Here is a 20,068-nt window from a genome sequence, read left to right as displayed (position 1 = left end):
CTGGGCATGTATTGCAGACATCTTCATTTTTTATTTGTTACTGTGGCTTTTTGCCTTCAGCCTGCTCTTCTGCGAGACAACACATGTTCATTTGGCCAGTTACAAACAGTCAGCTGTTTGGCCATGAAAAATCACTTACTTACAGTTTACTATATTAAACACTGCAGTTCTTCTGCAATGACCTAAAACTGGGAGACCACTGTATGTATGAAAAGTGGTGTCAGACCTACACTGTTTACTGAATATGGACCTGGACCTTTAATGCTCCCATTCATTGCCTCATTTAAAATCTAATTTGTACACAGCAAAAACCATTAAGAAACCTATCAGTGTCCTAACTGCTTCTCAGTGGAAACAAATCTTGCAGGGAAACTGGTTAATTGACACATGAAATAGTAGATTATGAGACACTAATTATCAACTGCGTTAATTATAAGTTTTAAACAGTATTATTGTACAAAGAAGAACTTCTATAAGAACTAAAATGTTTAAATAAATCAAGTTAAAATACGAAAGAATCTAAATAAAAGTAGATACTCTTTATAAGCTGCGCAGAAACAACAGCAGTAGGCCAAACTGTATGCAAATATGTAGACCGGAAAATATGAGAGTAGTGGCTTGCCAACAGTGTTAGTGCCTTATTATTGATTTTCAAAATTCAAAACACAGCACTTTCTAATGACTGACAGTAACCCTGACAGATTTCTCAAGTGTTTTAAATAACAACTAACAAACCTGTCTGCCTTTAAAGATCCGGTACAAGACCAAGGAGCCTCTGTGGGAAGACTGTTTCTCATTCCTTGTTCACAACCCCAGGAGACAGGAGCTCGAAGTGGAGGTAATGCTGCATAATGACACATGATGACATGTATTTTTTATAAGAACATGCTCCAAATAGTGGAAGCAGCTGACTTGTCAGATCTTCTTCTCTCTTAATGCACAGGTAAAAGATGACAAGCACAAATGCACTCTGGGTAACTTGACGGTGCCTTTGAGCAGACTGTTGGTGGAGGAGGACATGACGCTGACTCAGTACTTTCCTCTCAGGAACTCCGGGCCCAGCTCCACCATCAAACTTAAAATGGCCTTGAGGGTAAAATGCTGCTTCACTTCTTACTCATCCTCTGTGCATTATGTTCTGCTAATTCAAACAGAAATTATTATGAGAGGGCATGTAACGAGTTGCACATCTGAAATAATTGCTGCGGTGAAGAACGTATTGCAGTGCCAACAATTAACTGAAAATTATTGATTGAATTCATAACAGCCTCTGTTGAATGGTTGGATTGTAGACTTCCTCAAATCCAATAAAGAGTGAACATAGCTGCTAATGTTGCCACGAAACTCAAACTGGTTATCACACAGTGAGGAAATACAAATTAGTGGCTGTGCTTTTTACCACATTGTGTAACTTCACATAATTAGTAAATGATATACTCCTTGGCCTTCTGAGTAAGGCTCCCTTCTAGCTACTGTAAATATTCAGCTAGTTAGCTGGACATGCTAATTGTGCGTTGTAATCATACCATTTTAATCCATTCCTTACTCTTTGGTTTTCTTGTGCTTTATGTTTTGAAAAGACAAAAAATAAAAAAACACTACCCTCCTAACTCTTCACATGCACAGCGTTGCTCATATTTCAACAACTGATGAAATCCAAAGCCTAATTCAGTGAGTTTAATTCAGTTGCTAAGCTATGACTGGACAATCACTTTTGGAGGGGAGGGGTTTAGCAAAAAGTTGATTGCAGTGGTCGCATTGCTTTGAAAAGGTGAAGTTGTTGGCTTTTAAAGCAAATGTATATCCAACATATATGTATCTCCAACTCCGTTCATAACGTTCACTCGTTTCATTAAGGTGCCTTGCGATTACATGAAATTATCATGCTAATATTTAAATTCTTTTTCATGCCATAAGTTCAATCACTGTAAATCCATAAAAACCAATAACTAGGTTAATGTGGTAAGTAAATTGCCTTGGCATTCATTGAACTGAAACTAAGCGCATTACCTTGTATTGAATCCCAACTGATCAAATAAAAAAAGATGAATGCAGCTGCAACAAAAATATTGACGTCCTCTGAAATAGCTTTCTGTATTAGAACACAGCCTATAAGACATATCAGGATTCATAACAGATATTATAAAAAAGGAAACAGCTTTAAAGGATCAGGGACCTTTTGGAGACATTTTAGGAAGACAGATAGCACTATAAAGACAGATTTGGCCGAGGTGCTTTAAAAACACCCTTGAAAATATCTGATAGGTTTCACATCAGCAGTATTGAGACCACTTTACAAGAAAGGATTAATCTTAAGGATAAGTTGAATAAATCAGAGGACTGTATGTAAAACCACCAAATTAAGCAAATCCCCTTTAAAAGATAAGAAAGTTAAAACATACACAGCATGTTATTCCAGTACTTGGCTTTAGTTCTTGTTATTCATTTCATTCAGTAATGTCCCGTCTCGTCTCTCTTTAGGTTCTGTCCCTTGAGAAGCAGGTGTCCTCAGACCAGCCTTCCTCCGTCCAGGTCAGGAAATCCAGCGTGCCGCAGCCAACCACAGCCCCATGCCAGAAACGGTCAGCCTCAGATTCCCCGCTACCTCCACCCACACCTCCGCCACCTATAGACGCTTCCACGCTTACCCTCCAACACAGGGACGGCGAGCCGTACTCAGCCAGCCCTCTTCGCAGTACCTCCAACCTGAGCACCTGCATGTCCAGTTCCCAGAAACACCTGCCTCATAATGAGTCCACACCCAGCCTGGCCTCGGACATCTCCCTACCCTTTGCCACTTTGGAGCTTCAGCAAAGGCTTCGTCAGCTGCAGAAGTAAATGGCAGATATGATATCTTATTTTCTGATGTATTGCTTTACATTTCTTAATTTCTTTTCCGGCTTTTACGGGCCTCATTTCTGTTCTGTTTTTCACTTGATTTAGATTCTGCATTTTCCTCTGATAGAGTGTCATCTTGATTTGTTTGAATATGTACCCATATTAATATTTCATCTAACTGCCTGTGAGGCAATCCATCTATCCCTGCATAAATTGACGTGCACATCTTCTGTATAAATTCAGCTGCAATGTCTAGAAGTGACACTGACTGACTCTGATGTGTTTATAGTGGGTCGGCCCCCAGCCAGTACCCCCTGGGTGAGGTCCAGCTGACTGTTCGGCACAGCTGCCAGAGGAACAAACTCATTGTGGTGGTGCACGCCTGCCGGTGAGGTCCACAACATCCATCATACAGTTTTTGCTTTGAATGATAGACCACTTCTGTCCTTTGTTTTTAGCTCAAGCCTCTGGCCTAAATTATGATTTGTGGGTAGAGATTCTTTAGCATGCACCATCTTGCTTCTGTGTGGAACTATACTATAGATTTAAGAATGAATAGGCATCATTAATCTGAACAACATGTGCCTGGCAACACGTGCGTGAAACCAGTTTTGTCCTGTGTGTCCTCAGTAACTTGATAGCCTTCACCAAAGACGGCTCGGATCCCTTCATCCGTCTCTATTTGCTGCCTGACAAGAGCCGGACAGGGAGGAGGAAGACCAGCACAATGAAGAAGACCCTTAACCCTGTTTATGATCAAACGTGGGTATAGAGAGAAATACTAGCTTAATATGCTTGTCACGGGCATATTTGTAGTTTAAAGAATATTCATTAGCATTCAGATGTGTGCTGTTATTGTTGGACTTTACAAATGTGTTCTGTTCTTAGATGTTTAAAGGTTTAGCGATGCTTCAACCATTTATTGAACCAGTTTGAAGTTTGAATTCATTTGATAGCTGACTCTGTTTTCAGAGACCTCTCGAGCTACTTTGGTGTCTCAAGGATTTTCTTAAGGACATTAAGATCACAAGCCACATTAATGCCAAAAAAGTTGCAGCTGTGGAATATATTGTGTCATTTTTTTTAAATTTTACAATATGACAGCATTTTTCTTAGTAGTCTGTTATCAGTGAAACCATGGCCACTACAGTCATATCAAGTGCAGTCGTTGGACACTTTTGTTTACAGTTGAGTTATAGGGCTCCAAAGCGCCAACAAAATCTCCTGCCTCATGAATTTAACATCAGCGCTAATTGTGCTCTTGGATAAGCGCCTTCTTCAACCTGATAAGACCTTGAGAGGAGGATTTGCCGGCCTTCTTTTAAGTCAACCAATTTAGTACCAAAACAATTATTCAAATTAACAATTTATCAAAGTAACAGTTTCAGCTATTTCAATTTGATTAATTATTACGTGATAGATTGGTGTCATAAAATGTGTGTGTACTTGTGTGTGTTTGTAGGTTTGAGTTTACTGTGTCTATTGTGGAGCTCCACAGGCGAACTCTGGACGTAGCAGTGAAGAACGGAGGGAGCATCCTGTCCAAACACAAGGGGCTCTTGGGAAAGGTTCGTGTTTCTGGCTCTTATTATGAGTATTTCCGAGCAGCAGAACCAGCCCCAAGTACTCTAAAAACTTAATTTCTTTCTCACTTTTTGTTCAAAATTGCAGGTGCTGGTAGATTTAAGTGGGGAGGATATATCCAGAGGATGGACACAATGGTAAACTTGTGTTTTATCTTTGCCCTGTGCAATATCGAGTGTTTTCTTCATGTAATAAACAACCTGTTGTAGTGCTTAAATAGATAATCTTTTTGTTTTCTCTTGCAGGTATGATTTGAGTGAAGATGGATTGTCATCTCAAGGCACAACAAGGATTCAAGACCCCCTCCTCACATAGTGAAACATCCTCTCTGCTGTAATATAGTGATCTTGTTAATATAAGGGCACATCATTTTGTTTTTTTCATTTATATTTTTCATGTAGTTTACAGGTATTATTTCAGCACACAGGTTTTTCAAACATTTCCTGTTTTTATTTCATTATTGATCACGATTGGAACATACTTCAACATATTGTAGTGAAACACACTGACTGCCTTGTCTTTGTTTTCAGTGTTATATGTAAATATCAAGTTGCTAATTCATAGTTAGGAGAATTTGCAGGGGTTTTCCTGACATTATATTTCCTTAAAGGAAATGGTGTTGAAATCTGTCAAAACTGTTATTGCTTTCTGTCTGGTTTGTTAAAATGTGACAAATTCTGTTTTTGTCATGTGAGAAAACTCTTACCAAAGGAACAGATACAATCACAAAAGTAGGCGTAAGTAGCAGTCTTGACTTTGATATCTTTTGTTATGGAGTGTTATTTGATTGTTTACCTCTTATTGTTCTTTATGCTTGATTACAAACATGGAATGCATATATGCAAAGAATAAAATGATTGCTCTGTATATTTTAAGAGGACCTTGTGCAATATTGGTTGTTCTGAACATTGTCTCAGATACTGAAGATCTGGGGGCATTTTAGGGCTATGAACAAGTGCTGTATAATATGATCAAAAGGATACTTGAATGAGGGTTTGTTGTTCAAACCAAATGTGAGTTTAGCAAAGTAAAAAAATGAAAAGAGACAACAATTATTGTATTTTATGAGCAGGACCGCCAGAATTAAGATGGCACAGCTGTGTCATAGGCTTGTACATGTTTTGCCATGCAGTTATAACTGTTTGTTGGAGCTTTTAAATATTTTTCTTGTTATCTATCCTGTGCCTTAAAAAGACCCACTATGTAATTTTTGCCTTCTTAACCTTATTATTTTGAATGATATGATGCCTCATGGCTTTTGAAGAATAAATGGTTTCTCTTCTGAAAATCGTCTTGCTTGTTTTTATTGGTTGGTCCTTTGGTCCAGCAACGATGACTGATTTGACAAATTAAATGTAAATATGCAGTTGCCCTGGGCAAATTACATAATTTGATGATGATGTTGATTTTTGAGGTGAAAAGAAGTAAATACAACAGTACTGCAAACAGATTAGATAAACCTAACAGATAACTAGATAACAGATAAGCCTTTCTTCAAATGTTATGAAATGTATATTCATGTTTAGTATTTATGTGGTCCATGGTGGATCTTGAGACCTGATTTGCATCAATGTCCTGTTGTAGAAGCCAGCCTCTTTTCAGTTTAACTTTATTGACTGATTGAACTGAAATGACTGAATTTGTTGATATTTAGTAGAATTATTTGCCCCTTTGCGATATCTTTGTGGTGCCACTGGCTGCCACACAACCCATTATTATTTCCTACCCCATGTTTAACAGTTGGCAAAGGGGATAAGCACTGATTTAGTACATGCACATATCACAACTGTTTTTTCTTCCTCTATTTTTTAGGTTCAAGATAATTAAACATTTGAAGAAAGACTTCTTTTTTAATGTATGTTTGCTGCATTGCTGAATTGCTGGATTGTATCAACAAACATAATTTGCCTGAACTATTGCATATTATGTTTATTGCATGTTATGTTTGGGTATACTGGTAGGTGTGGTGCTGAAGTGCCCTTGAGCAAAACGCTTAGTTCGACCTTGCAGCATAATTACCCTTGAGGATTGGGGTGTAATCAATGAGAGATTTCCTATAGAAAACTAAAATCACGTGTACAACTATAACGCCATCGTGGAGACTTGGAGCCCTGGTAAAGAAACCCCGTTCTGTAGCCTCATCCCATATAACCTGATAACACAGAACATATGCAGTGATTTGTCGCCATCGAGTGGCAGAAGAAGCGAACTACAACTAAACGTCTTCGGGGGGGAAAAAATGACGCACGACGTCATGACGCACGGAATCGACTTTATCCAAATTTGCGCGGGTTCGGTGTTGTTATGGGTGGATGTCATTTGGCTGTTTCTGGCTCACGAAATTAAAAGTAAAAAGGTAACAGGTGAAGCTATTGTTACATATCTTATGCTTTCATAATTGCAAGGCATAATACTTCCAGTAACGACGGACGGAGTTGGATAAACTTTCGCTAATAACACTTTAAACGCTAACGGCAACCGGACTGCCATATTTGTTTTGGTGCTGTTAACAAGTACGCCAGAGAGTTAACGCCAAAATAGCATAAATAGTATTTAACGTGACTTTGTTTTTTCATCGTAGGTTTACTTCAAATCTTCACACCGAAAACCGAAACTATGTCCAAGCGAGAGGCATTTTTAGAAGCCGCTTGTAAAGAAAATGTGGAGGACTTCTTTCATTTCATCCAGCTTCACGTAAGTGAAATCACATAAGATAATACCAAAGAGTTCACCTCCTTCAGAAATATCCTAAGTGTGTATCAGATTGTGCGATAGGTTCATTTTTAATTTTGCATTTTGGGAGGCCTTGCGCTAAAACGTAATACTTGAGAGATAATCTAGACACACTTTTAAGTTTAACGCTATACAATTCAAAGGCACCAGGAACTCCAGCTTCCAGAAAGACCCTAAAATTGAACCAACACCTTTTTGTATTATAATCTTCCTGATTTATTTTCCAGGGCTCTTGTATTTAACTGACTTGACAGTTGCAATCATATTAAGATAGCATCTAAATGCAGGTGTATATAATACTTTGTATTGTTTGTAGTACTTCTAAAAACTAGGAAATTGGAGTTTAAAGTCGAGTCTCAAACACTGATAATGACATAATTTGGGAATTTATTCTTAAATGCCAGTACATCTAACTTTCTGAAAATAGCAGTTGCTATGTTCTTTGTTTAATTGACTAATTTAGTTTAGAAGATGCAAAAAAGGATGCACATGTTACTAGAGCCCAAAGTTATGTGTGAATCACTTATTCTGCATTTGTTGTCAGAAATGATTTGGTATTTTTACCCAGTGACAGATTATGAAAAGTGGAACAGATTTTTCAGTCATCTACTACTGAGAATGAAAAGTATAGAATGTTTTTTAACTGTCAGAACTGATATTTGTGCTTTATGTTTCAAGTTGTTTCTGCCCCCCTCCTGTCTGTATTGTTGAGCAGAAGGACAAAGCGGAGCCCTTCGATGTGGAGGAAGTGGTGCAGGAGATGCCCACACAACAGAGGGAGGCTCTGTGGGCAAAACTGGCCTCACTCCTTCAGGACGTCCTGCAGGAGTTACCTCCTGAGCGCTGGGAGGAGAACAGAGAGGAGGGCATGGAAGTGGAGGCAGCTCAAGACCCTGTTAGTTTATCAGTCATCATATGTACAGTTACAGAAATATACAAACAAGGAGTGTGCAAAGCAGTCCTGTTTTTTTTTGTTCTTTTTTTCCTCTATCATATTTTAGATTTTATTGCACGAACCACAAACCACATAGTTTTGTTTGCATACAATACTTTTAAAAAAAAAAATTTGTGAACATCTCCCTATTAACTTTTCCTTCAGAAACATGTTATGGCTGTTGTGGATGGCGTGGCACTAGTGGCGTTATTGTCTGTAAAGGTTTTACAAGATGGTGACACCTACAGTGCCCTTCTGGAAATTGTCCACAAACTTCATGGTGGGTGTTCGTGCTCATTTTTCTATGTGCTGTCCTACATTCTCTTGCTCTACATGAAATTAGTTTCGGATTGTGTCTTTCCCTCAGTTGTTGTGGTGTCACTGCCTGTCTCAGAGGCACCTGTGCAGCTCCATATCCAAACACTGTGCGAAGCCTGGTGGAAGAAGGGGTTGAAAGAGAAGGACAAGTTTGGTCGAACTGCTTTTCTCATCTCTTTGCAGAAGAGCTTCATTTTGAAGAAACCGGTCAGTATATGACCTCAGCCATATGTCACATCAGACAATATTGGGCCTTAAGGATATATTTTCATCATTAAACTCTATTGTATAATCTACCCTTAGGTTTTTCCCATGAAATTATAAGCAATATCGTCTCATAAACATTCCCCAAGTATCTGTTGAGCACTAATTGCTTAAAACAGACCTGGGGATTAGGGGCCTGATATCATTTATGTATAACACTTTCATCTCGTGTCTGTTGACAGGGTGTTGAGATCCAAAGACTCTGGAGTCTCCATGATGTACTCTTGAGTCTGGACTACACATCAGAAGACAACAAGCAGATAATCGACTTGTTGCTTCAGTGTTTTCATCGTCCTATTTACTTAAGAAATGAGGATGTGAGTAGAATGATATTTAGTTGCAGTGTGTATTTGCATGAGTCATTGTCTCTGTTTGTTTTGATTTTTTTCTTGAAGCTTTTTCTCTGAGCTGTCAGCCTGATTATGTGTATGTTATCACAGGGGAAGCGATTCCTGGTGTTTCTTTTCAGCTGGAACGTCAACTTCATCTGGGTTATTCACGGCACCATAAAAAACCAGCTGGAGTTTTATAGCAAGTAAGAAGCCTCCTACCTTCTCTGTTTGACAGAAGTTCATTTTCTCTCCATGTTAATACCAATTAACTTGTTTTTGTTCAGGACCATGACTACTCACATTTCGGAGGTCTACTTCAGAGCATGGAAGAAAGCTAGCGGGGACTTCTTGGAGCAGATTGAGAGCTTGTGCATTCAGGATTTTATGCAATGTGCTATCTTCCTTCATAGAGCATCTCCTGTCCACGCCAAAGTCCGACAGGTAGACTTATTACCCCGCTGCTTTAAATATATTTTTCCCCCGTATTTACAGTCATTATGTGCATCGTACACTGTGTGTTTAATCTTTGATCTCCTTGCTCTCGTTTACAGATTGTGAGCTATTTCCACACAAGGAAGGGCTGTCACAAAGTGGACAAGATGGTCTATAATCTCTACAGGCCCATTCTCTGGAAAGCTTTAAGGGTATGCATACAGATTTTAAAATACAGTCATACTAGCATCTCTGTATTTTATTTCAACGTGTTTCTGTTTGATTTGTTCAGGCTCCTAACTTTGAGGTACGTGCAAATGCCACTTTGCTCTTCACTGAGGCCTTCCCACTCCATGACCCGGATCAGAGCAACGAGACTATAGATGAGAACATTCAAATGCAGCTGGACACATCAATGGTCAGAGCCGTTCAATCAATTCAGCTACTTACTTTTTGCTGTGAGTTTGAGAAACTAAAACCACCACCTGTCTGTCATCCTCAGGGCCTCCTCGATGACCCTCACCCCACTGTGCGCTCCAATGCCACCCTGGGGGTCTGTAAGATCCTCGCTAAGTGCTGGGAGCTTCTCCCTCCGACAATTATCACAGACTTCCTGAAGAAGCTGGTGATGGAGTTGGCGGCTGACACCAGCTCCCCTGATGTCCGTTGTTCAGTCTTCAAGGTAGGATCCTAACCCAAGATCTTTTCCAAGATCTAAGATCGGGACAAGTTGAGTACAGAGTTAAAGTAATCAGGAATTCTTGTCCAAGCGTTGTGTGAAACCAAATTAAGGGAGGTTATTGTCACTGCAGGCAGAATTAGCACAACTGCTGTTATTGGCAGTAAACAGGATATTTAATGACTTGTGGTTTGTGTAATGCTTTCCCCAGTGTCTGACTATCGTCCTGGACAACGCTCTCAGCCATCCACTGATTGAAAAACTCCTGCCCACTCTCAAGTACAGCCTTCATGACAACTCGGAGAAAGTCCGCACAGCTTTCCTGGACATGCTTATCAAGGTCAAGGCAGTGCGTGCTGCAAAGGTAAAGCATATGTAGGATTTTTTTTTGCTTTTACACATTGTTTAAAAATGCACTAGCTTGACATAGTTAAAATTGTAGGAAATTAGAAGTTCCTTGTCAACAATTGAGTGTCAGGATGAGGAACATGTGAGCACATGTGTTAACCAGAGTACAGTATTTCATCATCTATACTAAAGATTCATTTAAATGCTTGATGCAAATCCAGATGTCATTCAGCCAAATTACACTGAGACAAAATAATTCAGATACAAGATGCATGTTAATGCCAGGTGTAAAAGGAGACAACCTTTTTCCTTATTTTTTTCTCCTTGTGCACCACCCTCCAGTTCTGGGATGTTTGCAGCATGGACCACCTGCTTGCCCGCCTGGCTACTGATTCCCATTCAGTCTCCAAGCGTGTTGTCGATCTGCTCTTCAAGTCCTTCTTCCCTGTCAACGAGTCAGATAGGGAGTGGTGCTGTCGGTGCATCACCCTCATCCAGATGAATCCTATGGCTGCCAGGAAGTTCTATCAGTATGCTTACAAACACACAGCCCCAACTAACATAAGTAAGTGCTGTGTATAGGGTTCTGAAATGCAATTTATTTTCCACTCACAGAATCTTTGAAGCTAGAAGTATAACAGAATTATTTAACACATTGCATTTGTAGCACAGATATTGTTAGTCCCATCTGATATCTAGTAGCCATCTATAATTTAATCACTTTTGCCCTTGTGGGGAAAAAACAATTTCTTCTTTTACAGTAAAGCTGATGTTGGCCATTCGCCGTGTCCTGAACAGCTGTATCCAGACTGACTGTGACCTGACTGAGATTAATGACAGCAACAAGGAGAACAGCGCAGTAAGAGATGCAGCTCCACAAACTAAACTTTGTCCTATCCATATTCCCAAAATTGTTTGCTCAGACTGGAACTGCAGTATTTGATGTCGTCAGCATGTATGCTTATACTCAGCTTCTTAGGGACACCTGTAAAATAAAAAGGCAATGTAATACAACTCTGCCATAGATTCTACTTTAACAAAGATATTGGTGTACTAACAATGTCAAAAAGGTATTAATTTAAATACATTTCAATATAATGCAGTCCTGTACAACATCACTGCTAACTACCTCTGTAATAAACATACAGCTGAATTAACACCTCTCAGAAAACAACAACAAAAACTGTCCTTCATGATGAAGGAATATGTGGCAGCTGTTGTGTAGTGTATCTAATGTGCCTCATAAAGTGGCCAAGGAGTGTAAATCCTCTCATTTGAGAAGTTGGAATCTGCAGTTGCATTTTTGATTTAAAAAAAAATAACACAGAGATTAATCCATTATCTGTCAATCGTTAATTTAATCAAATGAATCGACTAATCTCTTCAAACCGAACCTGTGTTTGCATTTTATCATGCAGATCAAAAACGCTTGTTGTTAATTTAGTTGGCAGTCTAAACTTCTGTTGTCTCTCAACCTTAATGAAGAGGATGTGGATGTATGTCTTTACTGTGTGTCTGGGTTTATGGAGATACAATCTAGATTTTGATCTCAGCAGGCTGAACCTGTGAAGTTGGGAAAAGACAAAGCTGTTGTGTCCAGTCTGCTGGAGCTCGTGGTCATCCTGTGGAGAAGCGTCGACAAGGCCCTGAAACAAAATGAAGAGGCCCAGAAGTACACTTATGCCAAGTTCGGAAATGTCATCTCTAAGTATTTCCAGGCCTTTGAGGTATATCAGCTCTAGTGTTGTATTATTTATATTTTTGCAATCAGTTATTTGTCCATTAACAAGTATTACAGTGAGACTTTCTTGATTTGTTTTTCAGGATGAGCGATGTACTGTTCCTCTCATACAGCTGGCCTCATTCATGCCCCCAGCTGCAGTTCCAACATTCAGGTGAGTAGTAAAGTGTCTTCTGTCTGTCTATCTGTCTCAGTCTCATTCAGCTTTTCACATTTCATTTAATGTTTTACACTCATGCTACTTTTTTCTTTTACTGACTTTGTCATGTCTAACCTGTCTCCCTCACCCTGCTTTGTCATTCCCAGCTGTGGCGTTCTGTCCAGGCTGAGGAGGATGGACCCAGGAGCTGTGCCAACACAGTACAGCCAGCTGTTAGACTGCATCTGTAGCTGGGGCCAGGCTGCTGACATTGTGGAACTCGTCACTGACTGGCTCACTGAAGCTCTGCCCAAGCACGGGGTCAGTCAATACAACATCAAAGAGCTGGGAATGGACAGGAAGGGCTAAACGGGCATTATATACATGAAAAGAAAGAGAGGTTTAATCGAGATACACATCCCTCGTTACTCTTTGTGAAAGTCATCTCCCTGTCATCTTTAGGAGAAGGCTAACACCAATCGAAAGGTGCGTATCCAGGAGACAGTGGAGGCCAAACCTGACCTGGCACTGGCTTACCTGGAGTATCTGTTCAGCCACACTTCAACACAAGAGAAAGTCCAGGCACTTGGTCAGAGACCTCTGAAGCAGCTGCATACAGTTCTAGGAAACTGGAAGGTATGTTGATCATTGAATATTATTACATCTCAACTCACTTACATCTCACACATGTCTCACCTGAGTCGTTTGTTTTTTAATATATGACCTTTCAGTCCATGGATTCCACTTTAATACTTGTGCGTATGACTTTAGCATACATACATCCATGTTGTTGTTTCATAGATAGTTCCTCTTTGATTCCTGTCAGATATATTATTTAGTGTGGTTACTTTTTTCTCTACAGTCAGTGCTGTACACTCACCTCAGCTCCACCACAGAGGATCCTCAAAGGCCCAGTTTGGAGACTGCACTGAAAGCCTTCACATTCCACGGCCGTCTTGGCGCACATCTGCAACATAATGTGAGTTTCTTAGTGTTGCATACATTATGTTTTTCCTTTTATTCTTCCTGATGAAATCATGCTAATACATTTTTGTTTTGTGTGTCCAAATATAAATTGTTAACCTTCTTAAACGAGGGATGTACCAATCAGAAAGGCCAGATAGGTGCTGTTACTGATTCTATGAAGCAGACCGGCTTTCGGCCATTATATTACTGGTCCACATTAACTATAGTATCTTTGTTAATGTCATTTAGCCACAGTGGGCTGTCCAGTTAGGTTTTTAGTGCCACAGGAATCCTTGGCCTCATGTTACCATAGACAGAAAGGATTTGAGGTAAACAGATTTTAAATTTATGAAAAACAGAGACCTGATATTGGATCATAATTGGCAGACATCCTTAATTGAGGTATAGGAATTTGTATCAGGAGAGAAAAAACTGGATCAGCACATCCCTAAATTGAATTAGAAAAACAATTTAAGGAAAAAAGAAAATCAAATCCTTTGCTTCTTCCCTAGTCCTCGGGAGATCGTGACTATCTGCTCTCCCTGGAGAATATGGGAGCTTGGGTCGCTGAAAGGGTGTTGCCCTTCCTGGCTAAATGTTCCACCAACGATGGGGATGATTCAGAGAAGTCACAGCCACTGGCCGCACAGATAACTGAGGTGAGCTCTACTATTAATAATGTAAATGTGTTCTTTAAAAGCCAGCTTACATGCTTGAATCCCCAGTTTCCAGCAGCAGTCTGTAAACTGGAAAACATCCACTCAAAGTCGATTTTGCCCAAACAAATATGTGTTGGGGATTCTCTAAGTATCGAATTTCTTGCCAGACACAAGCATTTCATTTGGGCAAAGAGAGAAAATGTGTGTGGTCTCCATTAAGGGAAATGGCACACATTTCTCTATTGTAGCATATTTGCAGCTGTAAATGAAAGTGTTTTGTTTCATGAGCAAATAACGTCAGCACACAATCAGACCAACACTTACATAATCATCTTAATGTCACTGAGCTCTCCATGGAGGATGTTTCTGAATCTTTCTGGTGCTTGTTGTGTACTAAACTTCTTAGTGAAACTACACTGCGGTGAGGTTTGTGAGGGATGTGGATGATATGAATGGATGGATGGTTGTGAGAATCATCTTGGAGTGCATCTGTATTTCCTAAAATATACTTTCAGTAAGATCATCTATGCACATTGTAAAGTCAATCCAAGCAAGATCATTTCTCTGCAGGCAAATCCAGGCAAATTAAATCATATCTCCTTGTTCATAAACTGCCAGTTTCAGTTTTTGTCTTACTCATTTACTCCCCAATAAATAGCCTGTACCGATGCTATAGATGAAAATACAGAGTTATGGTGTTATCCAGAACATTAAGCTTTGTGGAACCTTTTTGCCTCTTGCTCGCAGGACTTTCAGTTCTGCTCGGTAAATTTAGACTCCTCATAGATTTTTCTGCTCCAGTCCACACACACTCTGTACTGTACATGCCTCCTCCTGCTCATGCTGCCATACTAAAATGGGTTTATTACCTTATTTGTGCCATTATTTTCAGCCTGTCACCACACGACTGCTGCTGTAGTGTTAGGGGGATCGTAGGCAGCTTCCACAGGCCACCAGCTCCCATTAGAAATGAACATTAGACTGAAATGTCGTTCTCCTGAGACTAGGTGTTGTCTCTATTTGTCGTTGAATTTCAAAAGTCTCCCCTTTTTTTTTTTTGAGTGTGAACTATTTTTCTTCATCATGATGGTGATGCATTTTAACAGAGCTTCCTGACAGTGTGCCGAGATATTTTGCTTGTGGGTTTGGGCGACGAAACGTTCAAGGGTCAAATCCTCCACCTGTGCTCGCTCGTCCTCCTCTCAGGTGAGTGTTTCAAATGTCTTTTGTAGTGTTTTACAAAACAAGAGCTGGTATGCTGAATTTATTTAAGAGAATACAGTTTTAAAAAGACAGATTTTTAACAAGAAACTAGCGTTCATTTTACTTATATAGTACTTACATAGTCCTTTTCCTTTGTGTTTTCAGAGGCAGGCTACCTCTGTATTCCTGCAGTGCTGCCAATTTTGAAGGAAGTGGTAGATAGTTATGCACCCGACGACAACAACAACCAAGGTCAGGAAAATCAGGAGGATCCAACCACTGTCATTCTGGGTGTGGTGGCCAACATCTTCCAGAAGATTATCGAGCTCTTAGCTCGCCGCCTAAGGAAGGAACCAGAGGAGGGAAAACAGGTGCTCTGAGATTTGTTGTTTTGATATTTTTCCATTTTTCTATGTATTGGGTGTACTTCTTGTTTTACATGAACCTTGCTTATTTCTTACGTAATCTTTGATCGCTTCCACACCAGTTGTTTTCCGGGAGGTTGTAAATACAACATGAACATGTACTTTGAAAATTTCAGCAGCTTCTCAGCACTGTACAAGCTGCTCACTTAGGGACTTCCTCTGTCTTTCTGCCCTGACTGTAGCTGTGTCAGTCAGCTGTCCCTGGTCTGACAGAGGTCCTCCAAGTGGTACAAACATGGGACAGAGCACCTCTCAGCGGGGTCTTTTCTACTCTTTTTGCCATCATCATTGTGGAGAAGAGACATTTGCTCCAGAAGGTACGAGCTGGAAGAGCATGGTAGCAATGAAAATATGTCTCTTACCAAAATCTCAGATGTCCTCGAACTGATAAGGGTATTCCTAAGTAATTTAAGTAAGTGGATGATTTATCAGGTCTCTGAAGTGGTAACCTGAAATATTAGTTTGTGTTGTCAGCTGCTGTGCTCGTATTTTTAAAGATTACCCATCCTGAAGAGGTGATCACCCCAGAGTCAGTGGAGGACATGCCTCCTCTGTCCAGTGTCCTGCTGTCTGTCATCCTCAAGTCACCGTCTGTTAGCAGGTAAATATCCTCAGTCCCTTTTTTTCTAACTTGGACTGTTTAGTTTAACACATAATGTACACATGAGACCTAAACATAATTAGCATTCAAGAGTATAAAAGCATTGTTTGTTGATGTGGGCTTCTTTTAGGGCATTTTTGACAGAGATCAGCTCATCTCTGGACTCTGAGGCCATCAGCAGTCTAAATGAACTGGCTGCCGTCCTGCACGTCTTGGCTGTTATCAAACACGGTGGGTATTCATCATGAGAAAATTAATTCAATCAGATTTTTTATTAATGACCAGGATGACAACTCAAATATTCATATCAGGTATTTTCTTTTTCTGCTGATAAAGATGTATTTCAGTTTGTTAGATGTTAAATGTTTTTGTTTTACAGCTGGACAATCTAAGGCAGGCTTGAAGAGAGCAGCCACATCTGCCCAGCAGCAGCTTTACAAACATGCAGTCTCCTCTGTAGACAGCAGAGACATCCAGGGGTAAGTAGGGGGAAATGGGATGGTTCAGATGTTTTCTTTACATAATCTGTTAATAAAAACATTTATTTTTATGTGGTTTTTTTTTCCGACAGGGTTATTTTTGAATCTTCTGTGAAGACCTTGAATGGAATTCTGGATTTATAGGTTCCCCTCTTTGGAAAAAAAAAGAGCCTTTGTTTTATATAATACAGTTGTATTGTTATAAAGCAGAGGAGGGAAGTTTAATATCTGTTTTGTTATTAGCATTACAGACTCGCTGTTGCTGGCAAACAAAAATGAGACAATAAATGTTTCAGCTTCGCTGAACGGGATTTTAGAAGATACGGTTTGGATTGAAAGCAAAAGCTGAGAATAAGAGCTGGTTTGTGACCATATTTCTTCAGATTGGCTCCTCGTCTCTGTGTTTATTTATTTCTTGATAGCACATCCATTACTCAAGTCTTGTCTCAGATGTTGAGAATTGATAATGTTAACAAATATTGATCAACTTCTCCAGGCCAAAAGAATAAGGTGTGGTTTCTTAGATTGAGTGGCATTCTTTTTTCTTTCCTTTTTTTTAAAAAAAAAAAAAACGCTTTTCTCCACAGCTCTGTGCTTTTAAACAATTTCATATGAAATCAGTATATATTTCTTCATGTTTCACTATGTGTGTTCATATATATATATATATATATATATATACTTGTTGGTCTGTCAGCATTGTAGGCTGTAGTGTGTTACTAATACGAATAAAACAAACTGTATCAATCAACATAAACTAGATGTTTATTTCTTTCTCAGATGGTTTCCTTGCCTGTACAGGAGTTTACCAAGTAATAACCCAGTACAAACAAGCAATAAATCATCCTCTCACTTAGCTTCAGTCTCAAAAGAGAATGGTGCCATTTTAAGAATTCGCATTTTTTGAGTATTTCCCTTCAGTGAAACCTTTTAGTTAAAATGGAACCTACCTCAAAATTTTAGTTTAAAGTACAGTGCTTTAGAAAATGTACTAAGTTACCTTCTATCCCTTTATTTAATCTTTTCTTTTCATCCCTAATATTCCTCTAGTGTAATTTAATGCTGTGATATCTTCTGTAACATAAATATAAAGCAGATTAAGTCCAGTGATGGTCCTTAAATGGTGCAAAGGAAAGCGATAAACTGCCCAAGGTAAAACAAAAGTTTACGTCACCAAAGATTTAGATAGAAAACAGGTCTTTTACTGAGATTCTGAGGCATTATCAGTTGAGTGCTGTACTGCAGGAAGTAGTACTGTATTGCTATCAGAATGGTGAAAAAAAGGCAAGTAACATAGGAGGACACACTGGTTGGCCAGGGGTTCATCCTACAGCGAGATAATGACCCAAAACATTAGAAGACAAGAACCAGACGGTGGCTTCACATGATGGAAGAGCAGCACAGTCTCTAGATCTAAACCCCATAGAGCTGTTTTTAGATGAACTGGACAAAAGTGAAAGCAAAGCGAGCTGCAAGTACAACACATTTGTGGGAACTTTCTAAACAATGTTTCATTTCCATTGTAGAAAGGTCACAAGTGTGTTCAGCTGCTGCCAATGATTCAAAAATTTAGATTAAATTTAGTTCCATGTCCTTGTTATTAAAATCCTCATTGTTTATTTTTTCTATCTTAATTTCAGGAGCACAGTTTTCATGTTGTCATAGGTTTTTCAGAGTTACCTGCACTACATTAAGCCAGTTGATTGTGTAATGTGCAGCCCCTTGTTGCATCTTTGTGTATGTCATGGTCATACTTACCACAGCATAAAATTATTATTGTACCTTTTTCATACATTACAATGGGAATCGTGGGCTATATTATAGGTTTTACCCAATAGCCTAATAGGACTATGATAACACTTAGTTTAGTGATATGTTTGTCATGTGTAACTCGTGATCCTCCATTTTTTTTTAACAGTATATTTATTTTAAAGTCAAGTTAATGAGATGAATCAATCAATGTCAACTTCCTTTATTTTTTCTATTTGTTTGTTGTTGTTGTTGTTGTTGGCTGCACGGCTTCCGGGCTGTAATCATTCAGTGCTCCTGTCTCCTCTCCCTCCTCATCCATCTATCCATCCATCTTTCATCCATCCATCCATCCGTCCGTTCAAGGCGCTGTTGCATGCTGCACGCATCATCCCTCCTCACCATGTGTGTTTGACGTCAGAAACTTAGGAGGGGCTCCTCCGTGTAGCTGATTGCTGTTTGTGGTGCTGAAACAACGGCCGTATTGTGTTGCCATTTAGCGAATTTCTGCCGCTGCGTTTCTCTTGTCTCTTTCTCCTCCAACATGTCTCTTTAGTCCGAGTCTCGTGCGAGCAGGTCACACCTGAGCTGGCGATAAACATGCTGTTTTAGCGGAGGTGTGCGATGGATCAGTAGTACAGTGTATTAGGCAGGAGCGGTATGGATTCACCGTGGTGTCCCATCCTCTTCGCTGCATTGGCTTCCAGCCTCTGCTCCTCACCTGCCCTCGGGGACAGAAAATTTGGTAAGCAATTGTGTTTCCGTTTGTTTTATCATCATTTTCCAAAACACCCTCTTCTTTTCGGAGTGTTTCACCTTCTTAGTGCACGACAGACCGTCCGTGCTGTTGAATTCACCTGACTGCCTCGGTTTTTGTTGGGTCGTTTATACAAACATTTGCTCTCTTTGCCAAAGTTCCCGAAAAATCTCCCTGTCCAGCAAGAAACGGTGCAATTTGCAAGTGCTATCACGTTCGTTTTGCAATTGCTAAAACTTATGTTTGTGCTTTGGTTCTGCAGATTGGATGAAATCTGAAGATCCAACAGGAAAAGTTACATAATCTGTCAGGCCTAATGGATGAAATGTTTACTGAGACTAATTACTTGTATCATGACCGATGTTTAATGCTATAGTCTCATCAGGAAATACACAACAGTGTTAAGATAAGTTTTACATCCAATTATTTACACTCAGATTGACATACACGCAGCTATAACAATGCACAAAATTTCATATGACTTTAATGGCTTTTGTAGCCATAGAATTACTCAACATATAGCCTTAAGGGGCATGCAATTTTAAATCCAGTTAAATATTTAATAAGATCTCATGCCTCCTCAGGAAAAGGGCATCTTTCATACAGCTCTGTTTCATTTTTAGACTTATACTTGTATTTTCATTACCCTTGATTTGTTCTTCCAGACCCTGCCTCAGACACTACACTGTAATTTGGGCATGTGCCATACTTTTTTATTTTTTTCAACGCACTACATATTAGAGAAGCCATTAAGATAATTGTGTCCTTTTGATAAGACGGATAGAGATTATTAGAGATTCATTTTACTGCTTCAGTGCTGTGTTAGTTGTAAGAAGAACCTCCTCAGTTACCACCTCCAAGTCACACTCCGTGGTGCAGGATCAGCA

The 20,068-nt window shown here is 39.5% G+C and overlaps 3 protein-coding genes across 6 annotated transcripts in view; all 3 read left to right on the top strand.

Annotated features, from left to right (window-relative positions):
- The window catches only part of esyt2b (extended synaptotagmin-like protein 2b), a 30,444-nt gene extending 24,734 nt beyond the window's left edge, over positions 1-5,710 (top strand). For all 3 annotated transcript variants that reach the window (XM_056364836.1, XM_056364835.1, XM_056364838.1), the window contains 8 exons: positions 752-838; positions 944-1,093; positions 2,482-2,834; positions 3,128-3,226; positions 3,469-3,600; positions 4,301-4,406; positions 4,510-4,559; positions 4,668-5,710. In XM_056364836.1, the coding sequence (XP_056220811.1) occupies positions 752-838; positions 944-1,093; positions 2,482-2,834; positions 3,128-3,226; positions 3,469-3,600; positions 4,301-4,406; positions 4,510-4,559; positions 4,668-4,737 (1,047 nt within the window). In that variant the 3' untranslated portion in view covers positions 4,738-5,710. The remainder of the gene's footprint in view (positions 1-751; positions 839-943; positions 1,094-2,481; positions 2,835-3,127; positions 3,227-3,468; positions 3,601-4,300; positions 4,407-4,509; positions 4,560-4,667) is intronic.
- A 996-nt stretch (positions 5,711-6,706) lies between these two features.
- ncapg2 (non-SMC condensin II complex, subunit G2) lies at positions 6,707-17,432 on the top strand. 2 transcript variants are annotated; one of them, XM_056363756.1, is made up of 27 exons: positions 6,707-6,778; positions 7,004-7,116; positions 7,871-8,050; positions 8,255-8,369; positions 8,457-8,614; positions 8,854-8,988; positions 9,112-9,206; positions 9,288-9,444; positions 9,555-9,647; positions 9,728-9,853; positions 9,938-10,117; positions 10,326-10,478; positions 10,805-11,027; positions 11,224-11,321; positions 12,019-12,189; positions 12,287-12,357; positions 12,510-12,663; positions 12,805-12,978; positions 13,205-13,321; positions 13,821-13,967; positions 15,074-15,173; positions 15,336-15,541; positions 15,778-15,912; positions 16,093-16,196; positions 16,327-16,427; positions 16,576-16,675; positions 16,768-17,432. In XM_056363756.1, exons 2-27 carry the CDS (start codon positions 7,039-7,041, stop codon positions 16,817-16,819), a joined length of 3,423 nt encoding a protein of 1,140 aa, XP_056219731.1. In that variant the 5' UTR covers positions 6,707-6,778; positions 7,004-7,038; the 3' UTR covers positions 16,820-17,432. The 2 variants fall into 2 exon arrangements, with proteins under 2 accessions (XP_056219731.1, XP_056219730.1); XM_056363755.1 differs by having other exon boundaries at positions 12,016-12,189.
- Positions 17,433-18,817: 1,385 nt separating this feature from the next.
- Positions 18,818-20,068, top strand: part of ptprn2 (protein tyrosine phosphatase receptor type N2) — a 125,318-nt gene continuing 124,067 nt past the window's right edge. The window contains exon 1 of the mRNA XM_056364077.1: positions 18,818-19,169. Coding sequence (XP_056220052.1) covers positions 19,085-19,169 — 85 coding nt within the window. The 5' untranslated portion in view covers positions 18,818-19,084. The remainder of the gene's footprint in view (positions 19,170-20,068) is intronic.

This window comes from Seriola aureovittata, chromosome 20 (assembly GCF_021018895.1).
Source record: "Seriola aureovittata isolate HTS-2021-v1 ecotype China chromosome 20, ASM2101889v1, whole genome shotgun sequence".
Classification (NCBI taxonomy): domain Eukaryota; kingdom Metazoa; phylum Chordata; class Actinopteri; order Carangiformes; family Carangidae; genus Seriola; species Seriola aureovittata.
The sequence above is the reverse complement of the archived record's forward strand: the minus strand, read 5'-3'. Positions and strand labels throughout refer to the sequence as shown.

Coding starts and splice junctions, on each gene's coding strand:
- ncapg2 (XM_056363755.1), top strand. CDS start 7,039: ATGTCCAAGCGAGAGGCATTTTTAGAAGCCGCTTGTAAAGAAAATGTG. Junction 10,479..10,804: donor AGGCAGTGCGTGCTGCAAAG/GTAAAGCATATG, acceptor ACCACCCTCCAG/TTCTGGGATGTTTGCAGCAT. Junction 12,358..12,509: donor GCTGCAGTTCCAACATTCAG/GTGAGTAGTAAA, acceptor TGTCATTCCCAG/CTGTGGCGTTCTGTCCAGGC.